The sequence below is a fragment of the Falco naumanni genome, chromosome 3, assembly GCF_017639655.2.
Source record: "Falco naumanni isolate bFalNau1 chromosome 3, bFalNau1.pat, whole genome shotgun sequence".
NCBI classification, from domain to species: Eukaryota; Metazoa; Chordata; class Aves; order Falconiformes; family Falconidae; genus Falco; species Falco naumanni.
In genome coordinates this window covers 3,922,363-3,940,372 of record NC_054056.1, presented here as the reverse complement: position 1 = coordinate 3,940,372, position 18,010 = coordinate 3,922,363, and the positions used below count along the sequence as shown (strand labels likewise).

The following is an 18,010-nucleotide window of genomic DNA, read 5'->3' as shown; positions in this document are numbered from 1 at the left end:
GCTCGCCATGCAGCGTGTGCCCAGGCTCTCAGGGAAGACAGCCCTAGCTTGGCACGAGCCAGGGGCTAAGCGAGCCACAGGGACACTGACATTACTGTAATTCAAGTGGAAATATTTTTTTTCATACCAATAAATCATGAAGAGGAGGAACGGTTTCCCAGGCACCAGGAAGCAGCGGCAGCACGCAGCAGCGCTGACCCAGGGCAGCCGCCTCGCAGGCTGCCGGGCCTTGCAGGGATGCTATTTTTACTGCTGGCAGCCATCGCTCCCCGGCTCTGCTGGGACAGCCGCGGTGAGGGCAGCCGAGGAGCTGCTCAGGATCATTTGTGGCTTCTCCCTGCTCCGGCTTGAATGCCAGGGAGTGATAAACAGCAACAGGCCAGGGACGCTCCAGCTCTTCTTTTAGAAAGCAGCGCGGTGCAGGGGGAAGGAAAATCCCAACCAAACCCTGAGCAAAGGATTGCAGCAGCTCAGCACCCTCCCACCCATGGCTTCAGTGCTCCCCACAAGCAGGCTTGGTGTTTAAGCAAGTCAGGGAGACACCCGCCCGCAGCAGCCACCTTCCTCCAAGCTCCCGTCTCTGGTAGCAGGGTTTCATCCCCGCCGCAGAGCGGAGCGCGCTCAGGGCCCGGACAGAGGTTGGTTTTGTGCAAACACTGCAAAACCATTTCACCGTGTTTGCATTTCCCAGGGCTGCCCCAGCACTGCTGACAGGGCAGGGGTCATGCCACCCACACCATGCCCAAGCCCCAGCACAGCACCTCGGCTCAGAGCCCCTCACAGCAAGACACGTTGGCAGATAAACACTCTTGTCTGGCCGGGAGACCAACACCGTCCACATGGTACCATGCACCTACTCTCCACCTGGTATTTTTTTAGTTACAGGAGCTACTGAGAGTAATAAAACATTTGGTAGAACCAGGTGATCAGCTTCACCAGCCAGGAGACATCACCCACCATCAGAGGAAAACCTCTTGCTAGTAGTCATCTCCCAGGTGATGAGCATGGCCAAACCAAAACAGTTTTCCAAAACACATCCCATTCTCCATATGGAACACTATACAGGGAGTTGTAGGAGGCGAAATTCAGCACATTGGCTGCTTCCTATGTGAAACTTGTGGCCTGAATGTGCTTCCAGCATTCAATGCTGCAACAGTGGAAAAGAAATTAGGACAAGCTACTGGAAAATAACAGAATTTGAGAAAAAAAAAAAAAAGGGCTATGCAAGCCTGCAGTAGCTGTGGAGACAAAGACACTAAAAACCCAGCTCCTTGCAGTGCAGCTATTGATGAACCACAAAACACCTTCTCGCTGAAGCCTTTTCAGAATCTAGACAATACCATAAAGAAGTCAAATCAAAGAGTGAAATACTTTGGCTTATCCTGTACCCAATCGCTTGATTGCATGAAGAAGTGAAAAGCAGCAGCCAGAAGCTTTTAATCCAGCACCAACCTTCTCTACTCTAAGCCTGCTCGGCAGCTGTGAAGCACCCCTGCTGCTGCTGGGGTCCCTTCCCTCTCCCCTACACTTACTGCTATACAATTACAAGAGCCAACACCAGAAACACAGCTACAGCAGTTCTGACCAACCTTACTGTTTTGTTAATGAAACTTTCTGCCAGGGAAGTAAACAGCATTTAAGACAAAGCACAACATATTCCTGGCTGTGATTTCAAGCCCAGGTGAGTGGTGTTCCAGCCAGGCACTAAATGCTGCACCACTGGAGACCCACATGTCTCAAGTATTTCATACGGCTTTCCCACATTAAACCCAGTTTATTTTGATCTTTCTGGTCTGGCAAGGCAGTTCCCAGCCAAACGTTCATGACTTCAGGCCGCTGTAGGGGGAAGATCTTGTTACGATGCAGCTGTATGAATAAAGCCTGCTGCTGGTGTATTTCAACATGTTAAACTACTTGATAGTCAGACAAAGGATTATATTTAATAATTGACAACATGAACTACGTATGTGCACAACACAGCTGTGTAAAGATTCAAATGAAGCAATATGAACCACAGGAATTGTGCTTCAAGAGCTAAAACCAGCACTCTTCTGGCTTCCAAAGAACTCCGACTTTGGGATCTCAGGCTCAATTACCACAGCCATCACCAAGAAAACTATCACAAACCAAGGAAGCACATGTACGCATTCAGAATTCTATGATCTAAAAACACAGCAGTTGCACAGGACTTGAGATGGGGGAAAAGAACGGGTGAAAATTCCAGAAATACTGAAGTGCCTCAAGTACAAGCGGAGCTTACTTTAAAAAAAAAAATAAGACGACTTAAGTCTTTTAGCAAAAGCACCTGTGGCTGCACACTGGTCAGGAATCCAGCTAGCCTGAAAAACTGCAGCATTTGAACTACAAGAGGAATTCCCTGGCACAATCCCAGCAGAAAAAAACCCTGTATTATGCATTTGTCAATTTGTTATTGGTTGCAAGTGGTTCTCTTTCCTGTGCTTGTCCCAATGACCCAACCCCTTCTTGCTCCAGTGCTCTGACCACATTCCGCAACCCCTTCCACAGCCCCATTCTGTGGCAGTTTCTCAAATTCATCCCTATAACATGCTGCTGAACAGACTGCTCACTCACTGAATACCCTCTGGAATAAAACAGCTATCACTTATAGAAAAAAAACAAGTATTTTATTTTTTTTAAATTTTATGTTCCTGGCTCCTCTTCACTGCATTCGGACTTCATCTTCTTCTGCAAGTGCAAAGCACAGAGTTAGCAAGACCATTAAAAATGCCCACAGAAATCACACATAATGACGTGAAACAGATATCAGTGCGTCAGAACAGGCCATGCGCCTGTCAAATGCTCTCTAGGATCCCAAGTTCTCATGTCAGCCTTGAGATTAAATGAGCAGCATTCACATTGTTGTCTGCTTCATAAATTTCAAAGATCTGAAACAGCTTTGTGTTTTACTACCCTAGAAACAAGAGCAGCAGTGACAAATCACACACGATTCAATAGGAATTCACCAATTGAATCGCACTGGCTTCACATCTTACAGGTTCAGTTGCGGCATATCTAAGCTGTTACTTACCCATGAGTGAGTTTAGGCACTTTGCATGTTGCTCCTCACACAAGATTTTAAATATCTGAAGTTCCCCCTTGTAGTTTTATTGGTAAATTAAGAGGGAAAACATCATAAACTTAACTTGCAGAGCTGGAATTCATTTCCCTAAATCGCTATCTGCTTATGCTCTGTATGTGCTAATTTGTATTCCAAGTTATTGTGAACATTCAGTGTTCACTGCAATACTTCAGGAAAGTAGCTTTTTAACATCTTTTAGTTGGATTAACATTTGTGAAGCAGTTACTCTATTGTGCCCCTTTTTCCTTGCTGACAATCACCCACTCCATTCACTGGAGCCTGAAAGGAGAAATGGTTATTTCTTGTTTGACCACCTATAGGATTCAGAGGACAGAGTTTGTATTTCATGCTGCAGGGCTGAAAAGCCTCAAACAATGGTTATATCTTCGCTCTACAAAAGAAAGTCAGAAGAGTTTTATATAAAATTGAGATTAATCAAGGGCTAGTTTCAGGCAGGAACTACATAATAGATCACAGGGTGATGGGCTACCGAGCTCCCAGGGTAGTGTAAGGACACTGCTTACTTACTTGTTCACTTGTTATCTTGGTCCCTCCACATTATCACCGGGCATCATGCTGGATGTGCTCATGCTCAGCTCCTGAACTAGGAAAACATTCAGAAGTTACACCCACAGTGATTTTGAAATCTTTTGTACAAACCCATGTCTAGAAAGGTATTTTTAACCACTGCTGTCAAGATATCAAGCCCAGATGGGAGTCCGGGTGCTCAACCCCACAGCTTGACAGCAGCTACTAAGTTCTACCCTATGCATTTAACGTATTCCCTTGTACCGATTTCTCGATATTCAGTGACTGAACATCAAGCGTCCAGAAGCCTTTATTATTTCACCCGCTCAGAACAATAAGTTATGCTTACTTCCCATGGATGAGCACTCCGGTTTCACTCAGCTTTCATCTTCACCTAAAGGATAACAACTGAAGTTATTATAGTAATACACAGAAAATTCTGACCATTTCAAAACTAACTTAAAAATAAGGTTTTAAGATACATGGACTGATTAGTTATGAGGGGGGGAATTTACAAATTATTCCAAAATATTAAGTGGAAGAATAAGGGGCAGAAATAGGCTAGCCTAAACACTTGTAACGACATGAAGGAATATGCAAGTAGTTGACTGAAGAACTGCACCTTGTCTGAGCACAAACCGTAAATCACCAGTCTGAGTACAATGAAGTTTGATTGCAGCCAGAGGTATACTATCCCTTATGTGAAGGCATTAACAATTTTGTCAAGCTACTTCCAACTCTTTTACCCGAGCTTGTCTCCTGTAGTAATGCCCTCTTTCCTCCCCTTCATGAAGGAGTGCAATGGCCCTGGACTCCTAGCAGCCCTCAGGTTCAATAATAGCCCTACAAGTGCTTCAAAAGCCAAAGGAAGACACTAGAGGTTAGCAATATCAGTCTACTGCTTTTACTCTCGGCAACAGATTCTTCCCTTCTGAAGACCCACCCCTCTACTATAGCTAAGTTGAGGGCAAACTGCAATGGTCAGCAGCTAGGGATGTAGTACCAGGCTCTGGGCACACCTCAAGTTGGGAGGCAAATCACATCATGGTCACAATGTGATCTGACCAGGCAGGGAGAAGTTCAAGTTTAGTCTCAAACCCACCACCTGGGTTTTATCATGGCCCTCAGGAGCAGAAGTGTAGTATGCACGTTCTGTTTTCTATGCCATAGCAACAAACACCATGCATAAGGGATACTATATCTTTGTGCATCCTTTTAACACTCCAGATTCACTTATAGCCACACTCCTCCCAACCCTCCCCAGTTAGCTCTTCAGTACTGGTGTTCAGAAGCAACATTTATAGAGATGGGGTATTCACAGACCACTGCGGGATTGCACAGCCAAGTCCTAACGTGTCAATCATTATCTAGCAGCAATGACAGAGGTGGGAGAAGGCCAATCCTCCCTTTTTTTTCCTTTTCCAGTAAGCAGCTATTTAACAGCCCCACTAGCTTGTATGGAGAGAAAAAAAAAATCTGAAGCTAATTAGCAGATTCCAAACTTGCTAGTAATGGAAGAAGCCAAGTAATTACCCAGAGCAGCATACTTTTTATGCATCCTTGCCAACATGCTTAGCCTCATTGAACATAATGGAACAAAACGCTGGCCTTCCTGATCGTGTCACTGCAGCTGGCAATGATTAACAGAGACATGCAACCCCATTACTGCTCGAGTCCTAAAACTACTCACAGGCCTCAGTGTTTAGCTATGGGGAAAACTGCAAGCAAATCAACACTTTGTATGCTTAATGTTACAGTAAAGCCCCCATACACACTATGCTGTGCTCTCTCCTGACAGCACCAGTATCTGGATCTGAGGGCCTAGCAGGTACGCATATGTATTCTGACACCACACTTCTGAGCTTCAGGTAAGCTTTTGAGAAAAAGTGTATTTCACACACAGATAAAACCAAGATGAAACACAATGCGAGCACTGTAATGTCATTTCTTGTACCCACTCATTACAGACTGACTTAGAGCAGACATGACTATTTGCTTTTAAGTTAGCTACCACACCAAGTTTCATTACTGCAGACAGTCAGAGCTGGTATGAGACCCATGGTTCAGTCACATATTGCTTGCTCCAATAGTGTCAAAAACCTGCTAGTTCAAGTACGTAGAACAAGGCAGATGTGCCAATAACCCCTCCACGACATTCCTGCAGGTCAAGTCAAGTATCCAGAGCACACTGGAAAAACTGGTCCGATCTGAGCACTGGTTTAAAGATTAATAATTCAGTTTTGCTACATGACAGTACGCATACTGCCATCATTTTTGCTACTGAATTCTAGCCACAGGTAAGAGTAAGCCATCACAAAAAGCCAAACTGACTTTGTGACAGGTGGTGTCACTGCTTGACTAGCTAGAATTCGGCTACACTTGCTGCGGTGTAACCAAAGACCTGTTGTTATGATCTTAAGGTGCAGCTGCTACTTCAAGCTTTCAATGGAACATGAAAAGATAGCTACAGCAGAGGGCAAGGCTGTCCAGATCCCCTGTTCACCAGCAAAAGTCTTGCCTGGAAGATAACACAGAAGGTTCAAATGTGACAATAATACCAGAAACAAGTATGCAAAGCAGAACTTTGCAGAACAAGCGGGAAAACACATTACAACACCTCTGAAATAAACTGAGCATCAGACAAAGAGCTAGATCATGTGCTGAAACAAGGGACCTTGAAATTCAAGTTCAAGAGCTAATGCAAAAGAGCTGGAGATCAGCATGTCTGGGTGTCTGGAAGCGTAAGCATGTTAATCCTGAAACACTACATTCAGTACTTCTAGTAATGAAGAGTTTAGAATTACAGCCCCAAGACTGATGAAAAATGAAATTGAGCATTACGCTACCAGGATGACTCTACGAGGCAGAAATACAGAATCTCATCACTGTCAGTTAAAGGCAGAGGAATGTATATTATGCTTGTCAATCAAAGATTAAAATAAAGACAACTGAAATGTCCAGTAAGCTCTATGAAACTACTCACGAGGATATTCATTCAAGCACTCATTTGTATGTCCTCAAAAATATTCCAAATCCGCCTCAAAGCTGACTGCATTAGCAAGTTTAAAGTGACTATCACATAGTGCACACAAGGCTAGAGCAGTGGTTACTAACGCATTTCCTGCTGAGCCAAGACTCTACGAAGGGATGCGCTGCAGATGGGACGTTTTGTCACTACAGGAAGTTTAAACAGTCCTTTTCTAGGCACTGACAGCACCTAGGTGACTAGTTAAGTGAGGTTAAGATCACGCTCCCTCTTCCCCACAGAGCTCATCTAAGAATATCTTCATTACATCGGAACTAAGAAAAATCCACACAAGCCGAGTCGTATGTACAAAGGAATCGGGTCTGAAAATACTTATCTAAGAATCACAGTAAGTTGCTTATTAACTCTGAACAAGACAAAGCTTAAAACCGAAAACCACGCAGCTTTGATGCAAGCTTAACATACAGGTATGAGGAGTGCTGCACTGTAATTCCACAGTCAGAAGTGTGATGTCAGAATACCCACAGTATAAGATTACATAGAAAGTCACCAAGTTATATTATATTGCTTGTTACCTACCTGTATGCAGTCGGCAATGAGAATCTTGGAGCAAGCAGGAATACTACATCCGGGTCCTAATGTCCATTGCCATTTGTGGTACTACGTTCCTCACAGTTATGAACTGCAGAAATGCTGGCTAAGTGCAGTTATGTAGCAGGCCACTAGTTTTAAGTGTAAATTGCAGTCTCAAACTCCAGCAAAAACTTGCTGCCACAGTAAATGGTTGCCAAGGAGAAGCCAAGAATTTTTCTACCACAAAAATGCCACAAAATCTCAAAAGCAGTTTCAGTTTCTCATCAGCTGTATAAATGATTAGTGTAATGTGTCTACACCAGAAGATAAGATTATTCTGTATTCATTTCTGAGAAAGTGTGAAGATATATGTATAGCGATACCAGTTTCTACATGCTGCAGTTTTTAGAGATCTCAGTGTCAAAATGGGCTCAATTTCGATAAAGCAAGCTAAATTGCAACAGCCGATGTCCTCTAAGTCCAGTACAAAAATGTGTTATGTGAACCAGACCATCCAAAAACAGGTCTGCCCAACAGAAGCACTTTTTCCAAATGGTTTTAAAGATTCAATCATATAAATCTGATTTTATGAAAAAAGTCCAAAACCTCATAGGAACAGATCAAAGGAACATAACTTTCTCGCCTCCCACGTTAGCAACTTTATCAGCTTTTAAAGTTGACATGTTTGCCAGCTTTTAAGACACCACCTTTAAAAGGTCTTGAAAAGAAGTTGGCTAGTTAATTGTATGCCTGTTTAATACATGCAACTCAAAGCAGAACTTGTTTTAGAAACTCTGCTTATGCAGCTACAACAAAGCCACATTTAACCAAACTTTCAGATGTTTTGAAAACTGCCAAATCTTTCAATATACTTACTAGTCATGGGTTTGCAACTCAGCTATTTTTAATACCTAGCAATGGTAGCTTACGTACAAAACAGGGGTACCAAAAGACAACCTCTGTAAGGTACAAGGACATCAGCATCCTTCACTCTTCCAAGATACAGAACTACAAAAGAACATACTTTAGGATATGCACCAGCATCTCTTTAATAAAGAATGACATGTAATCTGAAAAATAAACTGAAAAAATTAATTTAATGTTTACGTTCAGAATTCCCCATCTCAGACACCTTCACCTTTTGCGGGTGTCCCATGAACACCCTCTTCAGGAAAACACAGGCATTATTTAATACTACTTCAATAAAGCAAATTGCATCGGTACTGCTGATTTTTAAACTAAAGTATCCAATACAAGTACTCCCAAATACTTGGTCTGCAGTTTAGGAACTGCCAATTCTGAATTTCCTGAATTCATTCTTGTAGCATGTTCTCAACCCTCAAACTTTTCTGGGAAAATAAGAAGCGTTCACCAAACAAGCTGAGTCGCTATTTAGTGCGCTTAATATTCCAAGTCAGTGTTACCTGGTATCAACATTTCACAACATGCTATTTTTTCATTTAAGGAGTAACAGCACTTACAGTGAGTACTTCAAGAGGGATCATCTGCACTCTGAAAAACACTGCAATCTGACACTGAAGTTTTAACCGCAGAGAAAATTTAGCATAGAATTTAGAATTAGCCAATGCGTAGCACAAGGAATAGAAAGATCTTTGGAAGATTAAAGCTACTCACAGAATACCCAGTAGTTGGGGAATCGTGTGAAGGTACAGCCAAACTAAGTTTACCTACTTTGTGCCAAGCAGGTTGATGTATCCTGCATTAACACCAAGGTATTTTACACTGGGAAGTCAGGTTCCCAGCTTACCTGATACAATGTAATAATAAGCAAAGCAACCACCTTATCAATGAGTCCAGAATGCTTTGAAATTCTTCTGGGGCTTAATAAAATATGAACAACAAGCTAACGAATTCATCAAATCTTCTACAAAAGAACCTTAAAGGGAGTTTATTTGTACTGTGTAGTATTAGCTATTAAACTCCAGATTCAGATACTACTTTTGATGCATTATCTCCAAACATCAATAATAAAAGAGCGATAACCATCATGCAAGCAAGCTAATTTCTGTATTTTACATACAGGTTTTTAGGATTTGCCCACCAGCTACATGATTTCAGAATAGTTCCTGCAGTCCCCATAATACAAATGATTGTATTCTGAACTATGCAAATTAGTCCACTCAGTTAGCATGAGGACATAAGCAAGTTAACCGTAATCACTCAAGTACACTTCTGGTCTTTTTGCCAAGCAATTTCAGGCAAGTATACAATACGGAGCAAGGCCAGATCCTGTAATCTCAGACAGCTTAAGAGCATATAAATATCACATTAACAATCCTTTAGTTAGAAGTCAGCCAATACAAGTCATTCTATGAATTTCTTTTAAAATAACCATTGCTAGTCTTCTGCTTAAAGTCTTTAAAAGATTCCAAGCAGTAACTGCCAAGGTGGTTAAGTGCTACCATCCCACCACCCGTTATCCATAGCTAAATTACGAAATTCTTTACATACTGCACTGCTTGCAGTGTAGCTTTAATTAATGTATCTTGCAGCACTTGCAAGATTTCCGTTTGCTTCCTCATTGCAGCACAATTAATGCTCAAAAAAAATCTGCACCTGCTGGAAAGTTAGGCTACTATTTAACCCAATCTTAAGCTAGAGGCATTACGGGAAGAGATTTCACTCTTCACTACAGTTCCACACCCTGGTCTAAGTTTGGCCTCCACTCAAGGCTCTTGGTTTACTGCGGAAGGTGTGGTATTTAGCCTCATGTTTAACCACGAATGGCAAGAAGAGTTACTACATTTAGTTTTCTATTTATTTGAAGCACAGTAAAAAAAAGTTGGTACACTTTGGGAATTCAGTGGCACAAGGTACACTGCCATCAAGTTAGGGACGTTATACATCAAAAAAACAGCTAAATTTGTTTTGAAACACTGCATTACATAATTAAATTGTACTCGCCCAAACAGACCACTTACAAATATTAGGTCAGTAAGTTTCTAACATCCATAAAAATGTAGCTTTCTTACTAAAATGCAAGAATTAAAAAGTTGGTGTCTAAACAAGACAGACAAAAACAAACTGGAATGAAACTACAGGTCACATCTAAAATCGGGGCTTTTTGTTTGGGCCTTCATATTCTTCTCTCCCTCTACCATATCCTGTTGGTGTTCCAGGCCCCATTCCTCTAGGACCCTGGCCACCCACAGGCCCCGCACCTCCCTGCCCAAAGCGTTCAGGACGCTATTGGAACAGAATTAACAGTTCATTATATGTAGTTGATGTCCATGTGTGTTAAGTATATATTTTTAGAAGGTTCCGTAGTCAAGGTTCGTCGATACAATCACCATTGAGCCGATCCACAGGTACCGGGAACATAGAAAGGAAAAAAGGGTAATTTAAAAATTAGTTTATTGTAATACATGCCTTGAGGTATGTTCCCACTTGATGCATTCTCATACATCTGTTACAAAGAACAGATCCTCCCTGCAGTGCTAGAAATGTAAGCATTAGTGCAGATGTGAATTAACAACTTTTCCAAAAGAGCTCTAGCAATTTTCAACCAAGTTAATGCAAATAGCTTGCAAACTTCTCACCTTTAGTGCAGTAAAAGCTCAGATTACATCACTGTCATTTCCAAATAAGCCTAGCCAGAGAACGTATCTTCAGTTCACTGAAGTAGGAGCTGACATTCATAAAATGTCATTGTAAACAGAATGCCTACTCACCAGTTAATGGCATGTGCTGCAATAGAGACCATGTGCTTTTCAAGATGGGGTTAAGACTACGGTCTGCTGACTAAACTGCAGAGGCCTTAGGCAGTAACCAAAACTGATTGTGAGCACTACTGGATTGCAAGAAGAAAAAAAAAAGTGAAAAAAGCTAATGACCAGTGATTTACCTAACCAACGCAACTGCTCGATCAGAAGACTTGCATTTGTTAAAATCCCATGTACTCCGGAACTGCTGCTGTATAATATGCAAAACGTGTTCGAAGAACTACAATTTATTCGGTGTTTAGAGTTAGAACTATGCACAAAGGGTTGTGTGCATCCAGTCAGTACCTCCCTCCCCACCCCACCTTCACCACAAGCTCTTGGAAAATTCACAACTTCACAGCATTGAGTGGTTTCACACCAAGATGTAAAAGCTAAATTACCCTGCAATAAAGCAGAGACTTCAGGTATGTCTTTTACTAGTACCTCTAGTTGCATGTACTTCATTCAGTTACTGTATCAGTAGGTGTGATCAGCATTCAGTCTATAGAACTGATAAATTATAAAGTCACAGATAGTTATATACTTTCATTTCAAGCAAGTTTTCCACTACCGAGTAACTGAACAATGGTAGGTTGGTTGTTACTGAAAGTATCTGGAACTGAAATTCACACTTCAAGTTCTTGACTTCTGAAAGTCAGTATCAATCCTTCCAAGAAAGGAATTTCAGAAAGATTACCTAGGTTCTTTCTGCCTAATTCATGGCAACTTAAGCTTATCTCCAATTCTGTTTGAAAGATTATCAGCCCAGGAACTGTGACAGCATTGTGTGGCAGAGATCCCCATCCTAAGAAACTCAAGGCAGTTAAACCATCTTACTGTCACACCTTTTGACCACAGCACGTTTTCAAGTATTACACAAGTTCAGCATGCACCTGTACCATGATTTTCAGGAGAAAAATGTACACAGCATTCACCACAGACTGCTTAACTGTTCACGGGAAACTTAGGAAATGCTTAAGTATCAGTAGATTATATAGATACATTAAGGCCAACGGCACTGTCTACTGAAATCAATGATGCTCTGCAAAGTTACCATTCCGAAGATATGGTTCCCAAAAAAAAACGGAAGATACCTGACAAGCTACTATGGTAGCTCACCACATTAAGCCAGAGGCCTAAACCCACCCAAAAATCATTTAGTTCAGCTTGTGCTACAAAGTGTACACCCTTTCAGGAGGGTGAAAGCACACCAATACCGCCACCTAAGCCAACATAGATTTCCATCCTACCCATTGAACATTTCTTTAATCTACACCCGTATGGCTTCAGTGTGGTAACACCAAGCAGGCTCAAAGCCCATTTCACACATATAGTGTGCCAAAAATAGTACAGTTTGGAAACATACCTCAGAACATGAGATATGCCGTAGCTTTAGCAAACTCTACCTACATAGTCATGCCCAACACGGGAAAACAAGAACAGGCTATCATTCCTCTGTGAGATAGGAACCACAAAATGGCTACAGTCAAGGATCACTGGAACATGCCTAAAGCTAAAAACCAGCATTTCTGCTCTTCTATAGCAAACATCAGCATACAGAGTAAGTGATATGCTGTTTACCACTGATTACTTAAAAAGTTAATCTGCTGCTTAAATAGACATGAGCGCAGATTTCTGAATTAACAGCATACCCATACCAACATGCATCAGTCCTAACTAGGCTTGGAAGGGCCAAAATAAATGCAATGTTGCACACTGGAAAGGAGAACAAAAAATATCTCTTGTCCACAAATACAGAATGTCAAATTGCTGAAAATCTACTACATTATGTATTTTAATTATGAAATTTGGCAGATTCTCTGGAATTTACAAAAAAATCCTTCCAAGCCTAACAGTGACGCAGAATTTCCAAAGTCCAATAAAATCAGAGTTAATTGCAAATATGCTTAACAGCACATTTGAATTCACTTACAAACAACTTCCGACTGTGTAAGCTACCATAATGGTTAAGAACTAATCTAATACTACATACTGCCACACTAGTCTTCATGTTAAATACCTGACAAGAAAGTCAGCAGTTAACAGTGAAATTTACACAACCATCCGAACACTGGTAGAGAATTCAATCCCCAGCCACATTTCCCTTGTGCTAAACTAAAGCCACCACAGGATACATTACCATGTCACTTCCCATCATAGAACCACTCATGGCTGCTTGGCCAACTCCTGGATTAGCTTCATAACCTATGCCGCCACCACCTCCGAGAGGTGGAAATTTCTGGGCTGCAGAAGCATAAGGATCTATGAAAGAGAAATATATAATCATATTCTGACAATTTCTAAGTTAACCACATAAAGTAATTATTTAAAAATTCTTTACCTCCCATGTTCATTGTGGTGGCACCACCCATTCTCATGTCTCTCTCCCTCTGCATAGAAGAAAAAACTTTTAACATGGATCATCAACTACTGAAATCTGTACTTTTCAGGAGATAAAGCACATGTACAGCCAACTACAACCATTTCACCTACGCAAAGACATTGCATTATCTAACCTAAAGGAAGCAAAATGCATCAATCTTGAAAACACATCCAAAACAAAAATCCTGAACACTGTAACGTATGCAAGAAACAACATGATTTCACTTACTGGATCCATGTAACCCATTCTACTATAATTCTCTTCCCTCTGTCTCCTCATTTGTTCTTCCATCTCCCGCTGACGTATCATCATTTCCTCTTCTCGCCTGCGACGCTCCTCCTCCTGCCTGATCATTCCAAAGCAGACCATTAAACCCCAGAAGTGTAACACGTTCAATACTTAGCTCATCAATATCACTAGCACGAGCAATTTAAAACGCACTGAATGATTACACTTAGGCAAAAAAAAGATACTGTATGATGCTCAAATACTCAAGGAAAAACTTACACTGCAGTTCAATTTCTCATACACAAACTGAAGCGGCAATGGTCTTTCTTGAAAAATAAAAACTTTCACATATAAGTTATTTTAAAAAAAACCAAAAACAAACAAACACTGAAAAAAATCCCATGAAAGCCAAACCAACCTCAGCTGAATTTCCTTGCGTTTCTGCATTTCTTGATTATGGAGTTCTTCCATACGTCTCAATTCTTCCTGACGCCTCATAAGGTCTACAGAAATGAAGCTTGTCAGCAGCTATTTCACAAACTCATGTCAGATTTAAGCTCAAGATTTTAACTAGATCAACCTCATCTGCACCAGCTGCCTTCCGTATCACTGTTCTTAAGAATAGTTCATTCAAAAATGGAAAAACTATCAGTTGCTCTTTTTTAAGCCTTAAATTCTCAAGTTAGCAATAGGAAGCATGAATTTATTCATTAACAGCCATACATTTAAGCCAGCATTTAAAGCAAAAAGATGACACAGAATTCAGAGCCAACTACCTTGACGCAAGAGGTTTGCCTGATGCTCGTGATAAGCATCTTCCATCTCACTTTCAAGTTTGTCCTTGGCATCTTTCATGTTTTTTGCTACTTGCTCTCTCTGCTGTTTTTCCATTTCATCTAAAGATTTCCACCTCTGGGAATATTCAAATTCAAAACTGCCAGGCTGAGCAAAACGGGGAGGAGTCTCTCTTTCCCTGCAGAAAGGAAAATGCCCATTCAAACTGGGTAAACCTGAAAACTGAAGGTCACTAGAAGATCACAAGCAGAAGAACAGAATTACCAGGGAACATCACAGGAGCCCTGAAAAATACTACCTCACAATTATGTGACAGAAAACCTGCTGTGACAGAATGCTGACAGCAATACAGCATTTCACACACTTAAACCAGCAGCATTTAATATGAATAAATTCTACGACTACTGTAGCAGATATGGAGACTCCTGGACTATCACATCCAAGTAAATCTTCCCACTTACAGTTTTACTGCATGTTTATCTTGTTCTTAAGTCTTCATTAGAAAATCCACTGCTGGCAACTGCCAGGGGCAAAATCCTCAAACAAGACAGGCCTTTGACCAAGTAGGTACAGCTGCTCAAAACAACAGCATATGAAGAGATGGATTTTTTTCAGTGCCAACTTACCCAAAGCACTATCTGTCAAAGGTAAGTAATAATCTTCACTTTAAGTTAAATAGTTTTCAAAATGCCTGAGAACCAACAGTTTGTCACAGGAAAAAAAATGGAGTCTCAGATTCACTAATTAATAGAACACTAGGAAAATTTTAAAGCTTTCCATACATTAACAATGTAACAAGTTTTAACACTTTAGGAACACTATACTAACCTACACTGTTTTCATAGACACTACCTCTATTAAACTGTTTACAGGTTTTGGTCAGAGCAAGCACTTCTGTACACTTCCTCATACAAACAAGACAGCCTGGATCTCCCCCCTGCACTCCCTTTTGTGACCTGGGAAAATACAACATTTCTGTAACAAACAGATTTTAAATACAGGTCCTAACCGAAACCTGCTATTTATTAAGACTCCTACACTCTCTTATCTGCTGTTTTATGCCCAGTGGTCAGCCTCCTAAGGCAAGCCCACAGGCAACTAGATTTTATTAATCATGAAACGAGTCAAGATTTTACTTAATTTCTCATTTCGTACCATAAACATCAGTGTGTAGGTTTCCTATGGAATCATCAACATGATATATGCTTTAAGCAAGATGACAGCTTTCAACAACAGGATGAGCAAACAGCTTAAGTCTGATTTTCAGAAGTTTCTACATACACCAAAAACCATCTGTTACTGGGCTGCTATTTAGGCTTTACTGTTTCTTTGTGATACAATGTAGAAAACCGTTTGTGTAATGTTTAGTGAACATAATTTAAAAAATCAGTATATTACCTAAAAACAAACTACTACAAAAAAATCAAGATCTGAAACTACTACTCAAATCTCCAAGGTTGTTTCTGAAATATTACTCCGTCTCCTTCAGAGTCTGGGATAATTCCACACGACATACATCACCTAAATAAATACTCTTTATACCAGAAGATAGTGCCTACTTTTGATACATCGGATTCTTCTGAGCAAGCTTTTCTGGAAGACCATCTTCATCATCCAGTTGCTCCAACGGTTCCACAATAACTGGCCTAGGAGTGCTGAACAAAAAAAAACCTCATTTTACTTTTCCCTAAAAATCTCCATTCTGAAAAACTAGAAGCTGATGATTTTATTCAGCTTAAAACTAAAAACCCTAAACTGCAAAATACTTACGTTGTCAACAAAAACACTCCTTCAGTACACCGTTCAAATGCTTTTCTTGCAGCTGGTTTTGAGGCAAATTCGACAATGCCTTTTCCTGTTGATCTACCTCGATCATCTACAATCACAACAGCTCTTTCTACTGGACCAAACTGGGAAAAAGCTTCCTCCAGCAACTCGTTGGACACATAGGGCGAAAGATTACGCACTGAAAGAGCAGCAGCATGTGTAGCAAACCGAACACGAAGCTGTCGACCCCTCATGGGGGTATCATCCAGTTCTGCCTTCGCAATTTCTGCAAGAGCTCTAGATTCCTGAGGAAAGGTTAAGACCCAGTTTTAAAAAACCAAGCTGCAAATTACCGTTTGGTGAGAATTAAACGGACGGACGTACAGTACAAAGGCCTACCAATTTAATGAATCCAAAGCCTTTCCCCTTATTGATAAAAACCTCTCCTGGCTCCCCGTATTTGGCGAACAGTCTTTTAAAATCTTCGTCTGTTATATCAGCGGGCAAATTACCAACGAACAAGCGGCAACGCTGCGTATAGGTCTTCTCCCCGGGTCGCCTCAGCAGAGAGAGGTTTGCTTTAAATCCCTACAAAGAAGCATACCGGTTCGAGCCATCACTGCGTGCCGCCCCGCCGCGGCCTCCTCCCGCCAGAGGAGCATACAAACCCACGCTGCCAGGCCAGACCAGACTCCCCGGGCTGCACTCGGCGCTGCCCAAACACCTACGGCACACGCACACGCCGTGTAGGTGCCCCGCAGCCCCGGCCGCGCTCGCCACCGCCGCCGCCGCCCCCCTCGGCGCGGCCTCCCCGCGCCCGCCGCTCCTCCCCTCAAGATGGCGGCCGGGGCGCGCTCAACCGCCGGGCCCAGCCGCAGCCGCCGCCATCTTGTGGCTCGGGGAGGGGGAGGGGGCCATGACTCACCTCGTCCGAGAGCTTCTCGCCGCCGCCGCCGGCCGAGCCCTGCTGCGAGGAGAGGCTCTGCTGTCCCTGGTGCTGCTGCCCGCGGCCGCGCGGCTCACCGCCCGGCCCGCCGCGGTGCCCCGGCCCGCCCTTGTGCGGCCCGCCGGGCCCCTGCTGGGGGCCGCCCGGCCCCTTAGGCCCGCCGCCGGGCGACTGTCCTTGTCCTTTCTTAGGGCCGCCGGCCGGGGTGGGGCTGGGGCTCGGCTTGGGCTGCGGCTGCCCCCCCGGGCCGGAGGGAGCCGACGAGGGCGCCGACACCGGGGTCTGCTGCTGCGGCGGCTGCCCCGCGGGCAGCGCGGACGGTGGAGGCGCTCCCGGGCCCGCCTGGCTGCCGGCGGGCCCCGCCGTGGTGGCGGCGGCTGAGGACGACGAAGAAGGAGGAGCGGAGGTCGACGCGGGCGGCTTCGGAGGCTCGGGCTTCGGCCCCCCGCCCGGCGGGCCGCCCGGGCCCTGCGGGCCGCCCCCCATGGGGCCGCGGTTCTGGCCCATGCCCATGCCGGGCGGCGGAGAGCGGAAATCGTGGTTGGGGCCGCCGCGGCCACCGCCGCCGCCACGCCGGTGGAAGCCGCCTCCACCGCCGCCACGGCTACGGAACCGATCCCGCGACATGGTGGTGATGGAGGGAGAGAGGGAGAAGGAGAGGTGCTCCAGCGGCGACTGCTGCTCCTCAGAGCCCGCTGCTCAAAATGGCGGCGAGCTGAACGGCCTCGCCGCCGCCTTTGTCCGCCCCTAATATAGTTTCCCCGCCCCCGGAAACCACCCCCTCCTCCCCGCTAGCCAACCACCGGCCTCAGCGGCGATGACCGACAGGCGCAGCCACCAACAGCATGTCCCTATTCTGCTAACTCTTTGATCTCATTGGCAAAGAACCTGCCCTCTGCCCATTGGCTCATTTGACCGCCGACGTTGGCACGGGATGATCCGTTAACCTCCGGTGTGCTGATTGGACAGTTTGATCGGCGGG

At 43.5% G+C, this 18,010-nt stretch overlaps 1 protein-coding gene across 2 annotated transcripts; it reads right to left on the bottom strand.

Moving 5' to 3' along the window:
- Nucleotides 1–2,744: 2,744 nt before the first annotated feature.
- Nucleotides 2,745–17,770, bottom strand: SFPQ (splicing factor proline and glutamine rich). Of its 2 annotated transcripts, XM_040586237.1 has the most exons (11): nucleotides 17,008–17,770; nucleotides 16,482–16,670; nucleotides 16,086–16,387; nucleotides 15,875–15,970; nucleotides 14,297–14,493; nucleotides 13,939–14,023; nucleotides 13,521–13,638; nucleotides 13,251–13,299; nucleotides 13,050–13,171; nucleotides 3,978–4,022; nucleotides 2,745–3,704 (listed from the first exon to the last, which is right to left on the bottom strand). In XM_040586237.1, exons 1-10 carry the CDS (start codon nucleotides 17,653–17,655, stop codon nucleotides 4,002–4,004), a joined length of 1,827 nt encoding a protein of 608 aa, XP_040442171.1. In that variant the 5' UTR covers nucleotides 17,656–17,770; the 3' UTR covers nucleotides 2,745–3,704; nucleotides 3,978–4,001. The 2 variants fall into 2 exon arrangements, with proteins under 2 accessions (XP_040442171.1, XP_040442170.1); XM_040586236.1 differs by lacking the exons at nucleotides 2,745–3,704; nucleotides 3,978–4,022 and adding an exon at nucleotides 8,266–10,394.
- Between the last annotated feature and the right edge of the window lie 240 nt (nucleotides 17,771–18,010).

Excerpts from the sequence above, each read along its gene's own strand:
- SFPQ (XM_040586236.1), bottom strand. The coding sequence starts at position 17,655 with ATGTCGCGGGATCGGTTCCGTAGCCGTGGCGGCGGTGGAGGCGGCTTC. Across the intron at positions 15,971-16,085 it reads GGAGTGTTTTTGTTGACAAC|CACTCCTAGGCCAGTTATTG; the intron begins GTAAGTATTTTG and ends TTTTTTGTTCAG. Across the intron at positions 13,300-13,520 it reads GAATGGGTTACATGGATCCA|AGGGAGAGAGACATGAGAAT; the intron begins GTAAGTGAAATC and ends TCTTCTATGCAG.